Source organism: Solanum stenotomum, unplaced genomic scaffold (genome assembly GCF_019186545.1).
Source record: "Solanum stenotomum isolate F172 unplaced genomic scaffold, ASM1918654v1 scaffold17028, whole genome shotgun sequence".
In the NCBI taxonomy this organism is placed as follows: Eukaryota; Viridiplantae; Streptophyta; class Magnoliopsida; order Solanales; family Solanaceae; genus Solanum; species Solanum stenotomum.
Window position 1 is genome coordinate 18,977 of NW_026024346.1, and position 15,172 is coordinate 34,148.

Sequence of the window (15,172 nt, forward strand, 5' to 3'; positions counted from 1 at the left end):
GATACAAAGAGAAAATGAAGAGTTATAAGTAACACCAATAAGACTAGTGATGAGATTAATAAGATCTATCAACTCTTAACAAGTACACAAATTTGAACTTTAGGAATGAAAATGCTTATCATTTTATGCGGCGTGAATTCAGATTAATTAATCATAATCTCAAAACTAGAGGCAAGCATCATACCTCTTGTTGCCCAAAAAAGGAACCCTAATTAATTATCATTATCAATAATACTAAATGGTAAAGTCCACTTAACCAAATTTCTAATTAAGGGAAAAGAATCTTGAGTTTTAGGTGATGACAAGGTTTAGATGTTGACATGTCAACAAAACAGATAAATACCAAACAAATCCATTTCAACTAGTTTAATTAATTTTAGAACACAATTAGTTGAGTGCCTTTTCCATTTAAACAAGTTTTGGTTTAATAATTAGCTAAAACCAAAATTGTAAATTCTCAATCCATTTTGTAGGGAAGTATAGACTAACAAATTTATTATCCATCGAGTTATAAAATTTACTTTTTATCTTTTTTATTATAAATAAATTCGTTAAAAGAAAATTAAATAAGGTAAAATTCATAACTCGATGGATAATAAATTTATTCCTTCATGCTTCCTTACAAAATGAATTGAAAATTTATAATTCATCACTCAATAAATATTAATTTGTTTCAAGATCTACGAACAAAAGAAATTCCTAAATATTCATATGAATGAATAGATAACAATTTTGTAGTTGATGTGATATGTTTAAATAATACTATATCTTGATTTCAAATAAATCAGCTATAATAAATTCTCACCGATCATATTTCTCCATTACCTAAACTAACATTTAAATCAAGGGAACAACTATCTACCTTTTTTCTCCAACTTTAATCTTATCATATAATATAATAATTTATGATGAAAGAGAACTTTGGCTCATCTCTTATATTTTATTCAAAAATAATTTATGTAAAACAGAATTTGTTGTATAGAAAATATTTTTTTATCTTTTTATTTTGTTTTGTATGGCTAGTACCTGCAACTCATTGAAAAAGTGACCAATAAGAAAACACAGGCGGTTATTAGAGAGAGTTTGTGGAGTCACTTGTTCTAGTGGTACCTTTTTATTTTATTTTTTATCGATATTTATTTTGAAATCTGATTAATTTAAATTTATATTAAAAATTTATAACGGGTTTGGGCTAATGACCCCACGGCCCACACCCATTTTCTTGTATAATTTTTTTTATTTGATTTGTTTTCAATTGTTATATAAACAAAAATATCATTATGTTATTTTAATTTATGTAATATTATTTGAATGTGTGTTAATTTTGAAAACTTTTAATCTAAAGTAGTTGATTCTTAATATTTATAGGATTATAAATTATCCTACTAAGAGAAAAAAAAAATAAAAATAAAAAAATAAAAAAATTACTTTATAATGTGGGAATTGTGCCTCAAATTGGGATTTGAGAGTACTCATTTGGGATAATAGTATTTTTCATCTATTAAATATCACCATATAAATTGAAATATATAGACTGAGAAAATCAATACCTCCATTAAAACAAAATAATCATTAGAATTTTTTTCTTTATCGAGTAGTAGAAGCGGTTATTTATATCATGCCTCTTGACAATATTAAAGAATTACTATTTTTTCACTTAAAACTATGTCGAAGGGCTTTTCTCACAAATTTTTTGATTGAATTAATGAAAAAAGTTATATTTAGTGGGTATTTCACTATTTCAACAGTTTCAGTGAGCTGATTCGATGAAACTGAGATGAAAACAATCATATTTTATAATATAAATTTCTTATTGATTCATAATGAAATAACTTTATTCTTAATAGTATAAAATATTGAAATTTTCAAATCTTCCAAAAGGGCTAGGAGCTCTAGTCGGTAATAAAATTAAAGCTTCACACGGGCCTTACTTCTTTTTTCCCAACTTGAAAGGGGAAAATGTTTTGTGTATAGAATTGTCCTCTTTTTAAAGGTGATTTTTCTTTAGATAAAGACCCATATGAAAGAAAGATCAAAAAGTGTATTTGTCATACCTACAACAAGAGATATACAATTAGAAGAAAAAAAAAACACAAATTCTTTGGACCCCTCTTGCTGGTGTGCTTCTATTTTTATAGATAAATTTTTTTAAAAAATAGAAAAAAAGCTATATATATATATATATATATTGACTATAAAGATTTGATCTTTTTAGCTTCTTTCTACTATTTATTAGTCTCTTTGCTTCTGAAGAAAAGTTGGTTTTTATTCAAGAAGATCCTTAAACTTAGGTAAAACATGGAGTAAGTTTTCTTGTTATATTTTTGGATTGATTTCTCGTATGATCACTAACTAACCATTATTATTTCAAAAAGTTAAGTTTCTTCTTGATTTTCATTGTTTTCCAACAAAAAAAAAAACTTTTAAAAACAAGTGAATTAAGATCAATCAAAAAAAATTGAGAAGAAGTTTTTTTACAAATTTTGCTATTAATCAAAATGATGATTTTTTCGATAAACAATTACTATATTATCTTGAAACAAATTGGGTATTTTTTTCAAACTAATGGATTTTTTCTTAATTTTTTTTTTTTATAGGTAAGAATTAAGATCTGAAAATTAGTTGGTATTTGCATGGAGAGTCAAAGAATTGGAGATACAACAAGTACTTTGTCAATTGATCACAACATGCCTTATAATACAAGCTTCATGTATCATTCCACACTAAAGTACATATAAATTCTTTCTTTTTTTCAATATTTATTTATGAGGATTTTAATTAATTTTTACCATTTTTATGTTTTTTGACAATTTGTGATTTTTTTGGTGTTGTATAGTAGTAATCAAGAACCACCAACTTTTGATTTTGGAGAATTGGAAGAAGCTATTGTTTTACAAGGAGTTAAGATGAGCAATGATGATTCTGTTAAATCATGTATGCTCTTTTTTCTTCTCTTCTTTTTCTGACGGCAGTGATTGAGTTAGAATTTTCAATAAGAAAAAATCGATAAACTTTCCACCAAATTGTATTGGGATAAATCTTTTTTTTTATTGCCTCTAACTCCATCTATATTCATTTGATATATACAGTATAATTTTTTAATAAAATTATTTAGGATGAACCCCTTTTATCCCTAACTCTATTAGTGTTCATGGGGTATGGTATATATAGTATATTTTGTCGAGGAGGTTCGGATAAATCATTTTTACCCCTAACTCTGACTCTGCCCATGTTGATAGGGTATGTTGATTTTTTCATCGAAGAGGTTCAGATAAATCCTTTTTTTCTCCCAACTCCGTCTATGCTTCTAGAGGTATATGTACCAATTTTTCGTCAAAAATGTTTGGATAAACTCGTTTTGTCCCTAACTTTCTCCATGTTTATAGAGATATATACACTATAATTTTTCAATAAAATATTTTAATAAACCCCTCCCCCCCCCCCCCCCTTGGTCCTTTTTTTTTAGACGGGGATAGGGGTAGGGGTTAGGGAGAAAGTGTGTTTGAAAATGTCAACAAAATAGTGAGGCTTATTTCCATATTTCTTAAACATCAATCATTTCATAAGGTGTGTTTTGTTACTTAAATTTGCCCAGTGTCTTTAAAAATGTCAATAGTCTAAGTACAAGATTAATAATTTACATTAAATTTAGGAATTATTTTTTTTAATTTTGTTTTGATTTTTGTGTGTGATGTGTACAGCTTTATATGGAGCAGGCATAAACAAACCTGCAGCAACTCTGGAGATGTTCCCTTCTTGGCCTACTAAATTGCATCACACCCCAAGAGTACTATTTCCCTATTTTTATTAAAAGTTTTAAATATTTATCTGTCTTGACTTAACTGGTAAATTTATTGTTACGTGATCAGAAAATTATGATTTAAGTAGTTTGCTCCTTTAAGTTTGATCATATTGAAAGCTTAGTGCACTGTACTACCTTTTAAAAAAACATCTACTCATGAAAGGGAATTTTGAAACTTCTCTTTGTGATCAAATGATCAAACTTGTGTGGTGTTTTTGTGCTTTCAAGTTGATTTTGGTTTAAGTTAATAATTATACTCTTGAAATGAATTTTCAAACCTAATTTAAGATATATTTTTCCCCACTTTAAGAAAAGTCTTCTAGTTCAATTCAAAGCATCGTGAAGAAAAATATGATATTTTAAAGATAGTTTTGTTGAGTAAACACATGATTAATTTCTAAGTACGAGTTTGTTTTCAAGCTAATTGAATGTCTATTTGTTGCTAGTTCTGTTGCACTTGCTATTATGTTACTATTTACTCTCGTTATATGTGTGACAGTATGAATAGACGAGTTATATATCCTGAAACTAAAAGTATAGATATTTTTGAAATTGTCAATGCATAAAACTTAAAACGCGTATTTGCATATAGGGAAGCTCAAAATCAATAGGAGGAGAACAAAGTAGTGATTCAGATTCAGCACTAAACACTACTATTTCTAGTAGAGGTGAAGCAAATGTGGAACTAGAAACACCTTCAAAATCCAACAATGAAAAGGTTTGTTCTTTTTTTTTTTCCTTTTATTTATCATCGTCTATATGTTGTTTCGAACAATCAAAAAATATTATTGAATATGTGACGATCCTCAAAAAGATATGAATTTAATATTTTTTGAAGGGTCTATTATCTATTTATGTTGCTCGGAGAATTCAAAAATATTATAAATTAAATATATGATGAATTCTAATAAAATAAATGTATTTTTAAAAGATCCGATGCAACTATGACAATATTTTGAAGGATTTATCATTTATGTGTTATTCGTACTATTTAAAAATACTATCGAATGTGTGATAAATCCTCCCATGACATATATTTTGAAAGTTTCAATGCAATTGCGATAATATTTTTAAAGAATCGATCATCATGCGCCAAAACCCAAAATCCCAATAACTGCCAAGAAAATAAGCCAAAGGGCATAGTTTTTATGACATTTTATTGATTCTTTCTGATTTATATTCTGACAAGAAATGAGGGGAGAAAAGCATTTTTATCGTAATCTAAGTTGTGCAGATTCTTCATTTTTAATATTATATTTATGTTAGATTTTTAAAAAAATATATTATTTTAAAAAAAAAATTAGCTATGTACCTGTTGAATTTTTTGAAAAATTCAAACAACACAATCCAGGAGAATAATGGGTTTGGTCATGCTAACATAATCATATATATTATATTATAGATTTTCTTCCTTTTAATTTGTTTCATTGACTTGATAAAAAAAAATTATAATTTTAAATTAAAGACATATGGAATATATTGAAATTATTTTTAATTTGATCATTGACTCTTGATCAGCAAAAAAAAAAAAAAAAAAACCTAAAATTGAAATTGAGGGAGTACAAAATATTTTTTCTCTTTCAATTTATATATTTGATTCCTTTTTAATTTTATTTTGTTTTTAAAAGAAATTTGATGTTTTTTCATATTTAATTATTCCGTAACTCTACATTTCCTATATCATATTTAAAATTGCAAGATCTGAAAAATATTTAATATTTTATCCTATATATTTTAAGTTTAAGATCACAAATTTAAAATAGTCAATCGTCGGAACAAGAAAATATTGCCTACAGTCTGAACAGTATTTGAATAATTACAAATTTAATTTTAGTCAAAAATCAAAAAAGTCTTCCAAAAGATAATGCCATTTTTGACACGTTATACCTCTAAAATATTTTAAAAAATAAAATTAAAAAAATTCTAAATGTACACAATTATATGCATATTTTTTAAAAAATAAAATATTTGCATACAATTTACATATGTATTTTATTTTATTGCAGAGGAAGGACGTTGGTTCAACTTCAGATAGGGTGACTGATGCTAAGGTGGTGCCACATAATTAATTTATAAATTTGCAGGATTTTTTTAGTAAATTTTAATTTTAAATTTATAAAAAAATATTTGTTAATATTGTTTACTGCAGACTTTGAGACGTTTAGCACAAAATAGAGAAGCAGCAAGAAAAAGCAGACTAAGAAAAAAGGTAAAAACATCTATTCTAATAACACTATTCTCGATGTAGTCTTATAAGCAGAGTCTGAAAAAATTAAGATATACACAGATAACTATATTTTGTAATAGCACGTTATTATAATAATTACTTACTTTTTTCATTTGGTCGCGAATCTATTGAAAACAGTCTTTTTATTGATAAAGAGGTTGTATCCAATGAACTCTCGATCAATTGAAAAATATTTTTTTATAAAAAAAAAGTTGGTAATTATAATTAATATCATTATAAAATATGATTATTATAGAAAATTTTGACAATATGTATATGTTTTTTGTATTTTACATAATTAATAATTTATTTATTTATTACAGGCTTATGTACAACAACTAGAAACAAGTAGGATAAGACTTGCTCAACTAGAACAAGAACTTCAAAGGGCTAGATCTCAGGTTTAATTTAATTTATCGTCAAAAATGGTTTTTATCGTATCAAATATTTTCTGAATTTAAGTGGATTTTAATTAAAAATTTTGTTTTTGTTGCTGTTGATTGGTTTATGTCAAGCAGGGGATTTTCATGGGAGGTGGTGCTACTGGTCCCAATATCAGCTCTGGTAAAGTTTTAATTATTTTTTTTAGTTATAATTAGTTTTATTTATTTATAAATGGTCAAAAAAATTGGAATATAGTATGTATCATTATATATTTTAATTAAAATCAACAACATATTCGGTATAGTTTTATAAATTGAGATTTGAAGAGTATGGACTGTATGCAGACTTTACTCCTATTTTTATGAAGTAGAAAAACTGTTTCCAATAGCTCCTCGATTAAAAAAATTTATATATATATATATATATATATATATAAGATAAAGTATTTTGCAGTTTTGAATAAATGGCAGCACGAAATATCTGAATTTTCAGAACTGTAAATTTCAGTCAAAATTAGAGGCATTTTTTCAGGTCAAAGCTTGTAATTCTTGGTTTTTGAATTTGGACACAAGAAAAAAGTAACCATTTTTGACTAAAGAAAATTTACTATATTCTTTTTGTCATCCTTTGTGCTCTAAATGACAATATCTCTTCTAGTTTTTAGTTTTTTATTTCTCGTCTATATTTATATTAAAATTAAATTGTTTTATACTTACGTTGTGTAGGAGCTATTCAAATAAAGCATTTTCTGTTAAAGATTTTTTCATATTCAAAATTAAAATCAAATCCTTTTATTAAGAGAAGCACAATCAGTAACGGAGCCAGAATTTTGATCGAGTGTCAAAATATAAAGAAACAAAATTGCATACAAGCCAAGGAGTGTCAACATATATATATATATGCATACATCAAAAAAAATATTTATATCTGACAACACAACGTAATTTTCCAACGAAGAGGTGGTGGTCGCCACTCCTCGAGTTTTTGTTGCTCCGCATTGAGCACAATACATTTATTGCATCATATCAGTCAAAATAGCTTTTCTATTCCATAAATGTACGATTAAGGGTCTACATAGATTTCACCCTCACCAATTCATACTGATCAGTATCTTGTTATTATTATTATACATATATTTTCTTAATGAAATTTTTAATTTCGCTATTGATATATCAGGTGCGTCGATGTTTGACATGGAATATTCAAAATGGTTAGATGATGATCAGAGACAAATGTGTGAGCTACGTACAGCATTGCAAGCACATTTAGGAGATGGTGAACTTAGAATAATTGTTGATGCTTATATTGATCATTATGATCATATTTTTTTACTCAAAGGAGTTGCTGCCAAATCCGATCTCTTTCACCTCCTCACTGGTATTTGGGCATCTCCTGCCGAGCGCGGGTTCCTTTGGCTTGGCGGTTTTAGGCCCTCTGACCTTATCAAGGTAAATATTTGTTATACTATCAGTATAATTTAATATGCTATTAGAGATGTTAAATGAGCATATTGAACTAATTTGATGGATTAATATACTTTATTATAATAATGACGATGGGATGAAATAGGTTTAAAAAGTGAATTATAATTTAATCCGTGAAAATCTTGCTAAGATTTAATATTTTTGTTTTTTTTTCTAATATACAATTTTTTGGTACCGGATAAATTATTTTATTTCTTTATTATGATTATTTATCAAATAAAAAAAATATAAATTTTGTCAAAATTTCTCATGAGTTATCAATTTGGGCAACATATCGTTCCAATTTTTAATGACTTAGTTGAGTTAATAAATAGGTAAACCAATTATCAATCCAAACTTGGACAAATTGGCGGATCGTGTTTTTATGAACTAATTTTGTCATCCTAGTTAAAGTTTTATGTATTGATAATTTAAATAATATATTATCTACAATCAAATCACTTAAAAAACAATTAATTACATATAACTTTTTGTGACAAATATTATTTAGTAACTTTGTGAAAATAATTAACTGTACATATATTGCTCAAACTCCCTGAAAAATTTCTCTACAAGCTAAGTGTTTGAGAATCTGGCATGAATATAACATCATTTTTTACAGAATCCAAACAATATAAAACTTTTATTTGCGTCGTTGACCTGATAATACAAAAATTATTTATACTGACGATATATAGTGATCATCTCAGATGTTGATTGCACAATTGGACCCTTTAACACAACAACAAATTGTTGGAATTTATAGTCTCCAACAATCATCACAACAGGCCGAAGAAGCACTTTCACAAGGCTTAGAACAATTAAAACAATCTTTAATTGAAATTATAGCCACTGGTTCTGTCAATGATGGCATGCATCATATGGCTATTGCATTGGGAAAACTTGCCAATCTCGAAAGCTTCGTTTATCAGGTAAAATTTTCTTAATCATAGATCTTGAATTTAAGCTTAAAAATTAAAAAAAATCTTGCAGAGAGCATTTTTGCGTTTAATAGACTTTATACAATGTGAGTCGGGATAGTGGCGGATATAGCCATTATTCAGCCTTGTAGTTGGAAACTTAAGTCATAGCTTAAAGTTCCACATATAAAACTTTACGATAATTTCATGAAGTTTTACGTCTGACATTTAGATTTTCATGGTGATGACGTTTTTTTAAATATAAAAAGGCTTAAAAGTGGCTATTTATGAATTTTATTTTGAATTTGAATTAGTCCAAATGTAAACTTGTCCCTAAGGCATTAGTCTAGACTGGTATAAGAGCGCAGTGTGTAATGTATTGATTAGATGAACATAATATTGTTATATCTTGACCTATAAAAGTCTGGTATTTAAGTGAATAGATAGAGAAGCGAATTCATTATGCATTCATATAGACTTGTTGTAGCCTCTTGTATAAAGCAAGTGGTTATTTTAGGTATAGACTTTTTTTTTATGAAATAATAACCATCTACAACTAATGAAAGGCAATTTTCTTATTGAAACCTAGGCTTTTGACTCTTTTTATCACCTTTGTCTCCCACTATCTTCTAAAGGACATAATTAAATAGATTGTTTTTAACGGATCTTTGGTTATACTATTAAGAATTTTTTTATAATTATGCTATAGGTGTTAGTTGATTGCGCATATATGATATATATATTTCTATTATTGCTCACTAGTATATGTATCAGATACTTTTTTCATCAAGGCTTCTGATAAAACTATCACATGTTTTTACATCTATTAGATTTTTAAACTTAAGATCTTATGATTCGTCATTCACTTTATTAACGACTAGGTCAAACCCTTGATTATTGCAAGACATTTTTTTCTCTTCTCATCTTTTTGTTATAGATATCATCACTTTAAAATCTTTGCACTTTACTTCTTTCATACTATGGCTAAAGATTCCAAAAAGTACAGTTATGTCATAGCTTTTCTCACTTTTCAACCCTTAAAGAAATGGGATTTTATTTGAAAAAAAGGAGAATCTAAACTACCCTTTTTAATCATGCATCTATGATTGAAATAAATTAAGGATAAGATGTATATATATTTCATATACAATATGTTCAATATACAGACTTTATTTCTGCCTTGTGTGAAGTAAGGATTATTTTTGATAAATTTTTTACTCAAGAAATCATTTTCAAAAACATATTTGACAAATCCTTTTGAAAATGACATTTACTTGGTATAAAATCTATTTGATTGCTGTGAAAGGAAATGTTATATATTTCCACTAAATGTGCTTAATCAAATTCCTAATACATAGGTCCCCACTATAGCAATAATTGGTAATTTAATGCTTTTCCCTTACATTATGGCTTTGTTGTTTTGTTATTACTTTGTGTTTTTTTTCATAAAATTTAAAGAGGATACCCCTAAGTGTGACTTCCTATTCATAAAATGCACCAAAAAGGTTTATATATATATAAATCTCGAGAAGCATAAAATGACAGATAATTTGAGACGAAGACAGTAATTTTATTAACCATTGATTGGCTCAAATTCGATTTTCAAAACATAGTGAGCAAATAATGGAAGAGTATATATATGGTATAGTTTTTAAATTACATTATTATTAGCTAGGTCCACTTTAAATTATAATTCATTTGAAATATTATAAATTTTGTTTTAATCGGATATATGTTCCTATCTGAAAATGATGCCTGTTCAAATAAATACCCTTGCAAGAGCTATCAACAAAATTAAATAATCATCACTTTAACATATTAGTCCAAACCATTGAAAGAAAACATTATTACTACTAACCAAATAATTGGAATAATCCAAATATATTTTATGACAAGACACAACTTAAGAGGGATCCAAAATTTCAACTATGTTGAAAATTTTAATTAATTACATTTAGGTCCCTCTTGTCTACCATTTAGTGGTCCATCTTCAACTAATTACTTTTAATTTGATTAGGATGTTTCTACTAATTATATATAATTCACAAATAGGTACTATTTTTTAGTTTTGTAATTGAAAAATAGTTATTGATGTGATATGTAAACACCAGGATATTATTATAGAATTTCATCGCTATTATCATATAGTTTTAAATTCTATAAAATTTCATAATAATAATTATTTTTTAAAGACAAAGCCGAAAAATGGTCTTAGGTTTGTGTCTAAGAAAAAGTCATTTGCTATCCTAGAAAATTAGGTTTTTTTTCACTTTTTTAGGGGGTTTATGTGAATTTTAATTTGCAGGCTGATAATTTGAGGCAGCAAACGATACACCAATTGCACAGAATATTGACAATTAGACAAGCAGCAAGGTGTTTCATGATGATTGGTGAATATTATGGTCGATTAAGAGCCTTAAGTTCCCTATGGGCATCACGTCCTAGAGAGTAAGTTCGACTAATTCAAATTCATATTTAAATTTAAAAAAAATAGGGAGTAAAATGTTTTTTATTAAATGTCTTTTCATTTTCAAGGATTAAATTCAAGATTGATTTTAATATTCAGTGTTTGGTTTTATTTTGAGGCCTGATTAATCGAAAATCGATTTAAGGAGTGCTATTTTGGAGGTAAAGCGCTTCCTATCAAAAGTGACTTGACTCTTAAAGCTTGAACTTAAGACCTTAAAATTTGGTGTTTGATTCCCCTTTGAGGTCTAACTAATTGAAATTCAGTTCGAGGAGTCCCACATTAAAAGTAAAGCATTTTCTATCAAAAGCGGTTCGATTACTTAGGCTCCAACCCAAAATATATAAATATTAAAGATGATGAGATACTTACCTTCTCACCGTAAGTTCACTAAACATGAAACTGAGAAAAAATAAAATAAAGTTTTTTAAATATACTATCCCTTCAGTTTCAAACTATGTAAATCTATTTGACTGGAAATTAAATTTAAGAAAAAAAAAAAACCTCTTCTAAACTTTGCGATGGATCTTAAATATATCATAATATTTATCTGGCTTTGTATAATGACTTTTAACCATTTTTTTTTGTTTTCTAGGACTATGATGGCAGATGACAACTCTTGTCAAACAACAAATGAGTTGCAAATGATACAAGCATCACAACACCATTTCTCAAATATGAGATGATAATTATTCATTCTTGATATCTCTATAATATATATTAATTAATATTACTCTTTATCTTGTAAATGTATAAATCAATTTTATTGTGCATGAGGGAGCTTTATCATTAGGGTAGTTAAATAACATTTAAATAGAAACGACAAAAAAATGTTAGATATAATATATTGCTCAGACTCTATTAAAAAAATTATTGTTCTTATCAGATCCTCCAAATATTGTATATTATTGGGTGTCAAAACAAAATTCCAAATTGATAGCATGAAAAGAAAATGAAGATATACACATAAGGTGTAGATTAATTCCTAAGAGCTTAAAGTTGTTTTAATTTAACTCAATAATTTATATCAAATTCGAAGTGGATTGAGTAATGAAGCGAGATCCTTTTGAAAAAGATCATGTGAGTTCAGCTCAAAGAAAATAATATCATGTCACGTTAAAAGTGTTTTTAAGTTGTTCTAACTCAATAATCCGATACAGACGATAATATTTTTAAAATATTCGACCAATATGTAAATATGGTGAGAATATAATATTTTTTTAGGATCTTCTTTATTGGGAATTTAATAAAAAAAGTAGGAGACAAAGGGTGTGGGTTGTTTTGGCAGCGGGTTGATAAAAGATTGAAGACAAATTAAATATAGGTTGATTAATTGCTCTTTCTTTTTTTTTCTTTTTAATTAATTATGTGAAGTTGTTGAAGAGATTATTTCTTTAAAAAAAAAATAAAAAATCACAAAGGACAACTTAGAAACATGAAGACAAGTTGGATTTGCATTAATTCATTGTCTTTTTGCAAATGAAAAAATTAATCATATATATATATATAATGTAATTGGTTTTTCCCTCTTGGTGTGCATGAAGAGGTTATCAATGTTCCATATTTTAATATAGAGACTAGAGAGAGACGTACAACTACTTCATTGGCTCTTCAATGCATAATATAAAAGTCAAATTTTATTAATGCAATTTATTTACGACGAAAGCGATTCAGATGAACCCTCTTACGCCCTTAGGTGAGATCTGACTAATTTATTCACGCTAAAAAAAATTCAATTAATCCAATTAATGAAGGAGAACAATTGTATTAATTTTTGAACTTGATTAATTCATTCGCACCAGAAATTTTTTAATTGAACGATAAATATTTTCTATCAGAGACGACATACTCCATATTTACCGAGTCTGAACCAAAAGGATTACTTGTGTTCACAGAGGAAATATAACGATCCGACCCGACCCGACCCATTTGATTGTAACTTGGGCTAATTTAAGGCCCAATGATTTCAATTACCAAAAGACAAATGGTAAAGCCCAACTTGGCCGCCCGGCCCAAAGTTTGTACACACTAATGTATTGCTACTAACAAATTTTGTGTTTCATCACATTAATAATATTTGGAAAGTAACTTACAAATAAAAAACAAAAATAACTTTCAAATTATCGAGGTCGGAATGAAATTCTAGTTAAGTCTTTGTTGGTTTTTTGGAACTAACTAATAAGCGTTTAATTTCTTTAATCAAATGAAATTCATAGAAACCACATCAATCCTTGTTGAAAAGTATATGAAGAACAAATTCGTCATTTTTTTGTATTTCCGTTTTTCTGTTAGATATACATGTAAAATATCTATAAAAAAATTACACGTATAAAAAGTATTGTTTTCCCCTGTAAATTAAAGATATATAATTAAATATTCATGTAATAATCGTTTTCATTTTTCGAAGCAACTTAATTGATCACTAACTACACAAAGTATCACCAGTAAATATAGGGAAATGCAAATGTGTTGTGTTACATTATATGGATCAAGAAAAGAAATAAGGACATATCAAGTGAAATTTGATAATAAGTTAATTTATTTATTTTTTGATAGGGTGTAATTAAGAGTTACTCGATATCTTCATTGGTACAAGTATCAAGTAACTTAAGTTACATCATATTTTTTTGACTCTACTATTTAAAAACAACAACATATTCAATGTAAATCTCAAGTGGGGTTTGAGGGAAAGAAAGGTAATATGTAAGTACGTAGAACCTATTTTTATCTGTGTGGGGTAGAGAGGCTATTTCTAATAGATTTCTAACTCAAAAGAGAAATTATTCGAAGCAGAGTTACATGAAAAGAAAAAATGACAGCAAACTATCAAGATACAAAGCAAATAAAGAAATATATAGTAAAATACATTAAAGAAGAAACTATGTGATTAAAACTTAACTATCTAAATTTATTCAAACTTTATAATGGGCTCCATCATAGTATGAAAAAAAAATTCTAACTTCTTTCTTTTTTTTTTCTCATAAAGAAGATGTCCACATATACTTTTATTTAACATTTTTGTTTATATATCATGTGTCTCTATATCTAACATAGAAAAAAAAAAAGGAACACGTTATATATAGTTCAACCACAAGAACTCTAGCTAGGAAATAAGTGAACCCTACAAACTCCCTACATAAAAACAACAAAAAAATCCAAACATAGAAACCCCACAAGACCAAAAAATTCATGTACCATCATGGATTGCTATGCACTGGTAAAACTGTTTCATTCTTAATCAGAGGTTTTGGGTTCGAATCATAGGTATGGAGAAAATCTTGTTGGGAGCATCACCCCAGAATAAGCCCTGCAGTGCGCGATTCGAATTTAATCGGAACTCTAATACAGGCTTCAGACACCAGATGGAAAACAAAAAAAACTCATGTTGAATAATTGAAAAGTGTTAGACGTGTATAACAATTCACCACTCATTGGTCAAAAAATGCCACCTATCATTTGAATTTATATAAATTCAACATTTCTTATAAACAATATGCATGCAATTCCAAAATGAAAGAAAATCAAGAAATTTGTCATAAACAAGTTGAATACTATCAATTTCAAGATTCTATTAAGAACAAGTTTGGATCTTTGTCAATGGTGGATGATGGAGGAAAAATAGGCGATTTATTCGACTCCACGAATAAAAAAAATCAAAAAGTACTATCTTATGATAAACAAGGTGAATATCAATATCAAGATTCTATCAAGAAATTTAGATCTTTGACAATGGTGGATGATGAAGATAAAAGAGGTGATTTATTCGTTGAATCGGAGAAATTAGGGTTATCGGGGCGTGAGAAGTTGAAGAGGCATTGGAGAGAAGTTGGAGGTAGGGTTTGTGTGCCAGATAGATGGGGACATGAGGGTTCTTTGAGGGAATGGATGGATTGTTCTTCTTTTGATAAT

General features: G+C 27.4%; 1 protein-coding gene across 6 annotated transcripts; it reads left to right on the forward strand.

The window, feature by feature from the left end:
• The first annotated feature begins 2,190 nt into the window (after positions 1-2,190).
• On the forward strand, positions 2,191-12,151 carry LOC125850431 (transcription factor TGA9-like). Of its 6 annotated transcripts, none has more exons than XM_049530287.1 (13): positions 2,191-2,291; positions 2,598-2,710; positions 2,840-2,934; positions 3,702-3,787; positions 4,395-4,520; positions 5,809-5,853; positions 5,952-6,011; positions 6,353-6,430; positions 6,548-6,593; positions 7,590-7,861; positions 8,587-8,808; positions 11,102-11,244; positions 11,859-12,151. In XM_049530287.1, the coding sequence occupies exons 2-13, from the start codon at positions 2,634-2,636 to the stop codon at positions 11,947-11,949; spliced, it is 1,341 nt and encodes a 446-aa protein (XP_049386244.1). In that variant the 5' UTR covers positions 2,191-2,291; positions 2,598-2,633; the 3' UTR covers positions 11,950-12,151. The 6 variants fall into 6 exon arrangements, with proteins under 6 accessions (XP_049386244.1, XP_049386239.1, XP_049386241.1 ...); XM_049530282.1 differs by having other exon boundaries at positions 2,598-2,728; positions 2,837-2,934; positions 11,859-12,150; XM_049530284.1 differs by having other exon boundaries at positions 2,598-2,728; positions 11,859-12,150.
• Positions 12,152-15,172: the final 3,021 nt, after the last annotated feature.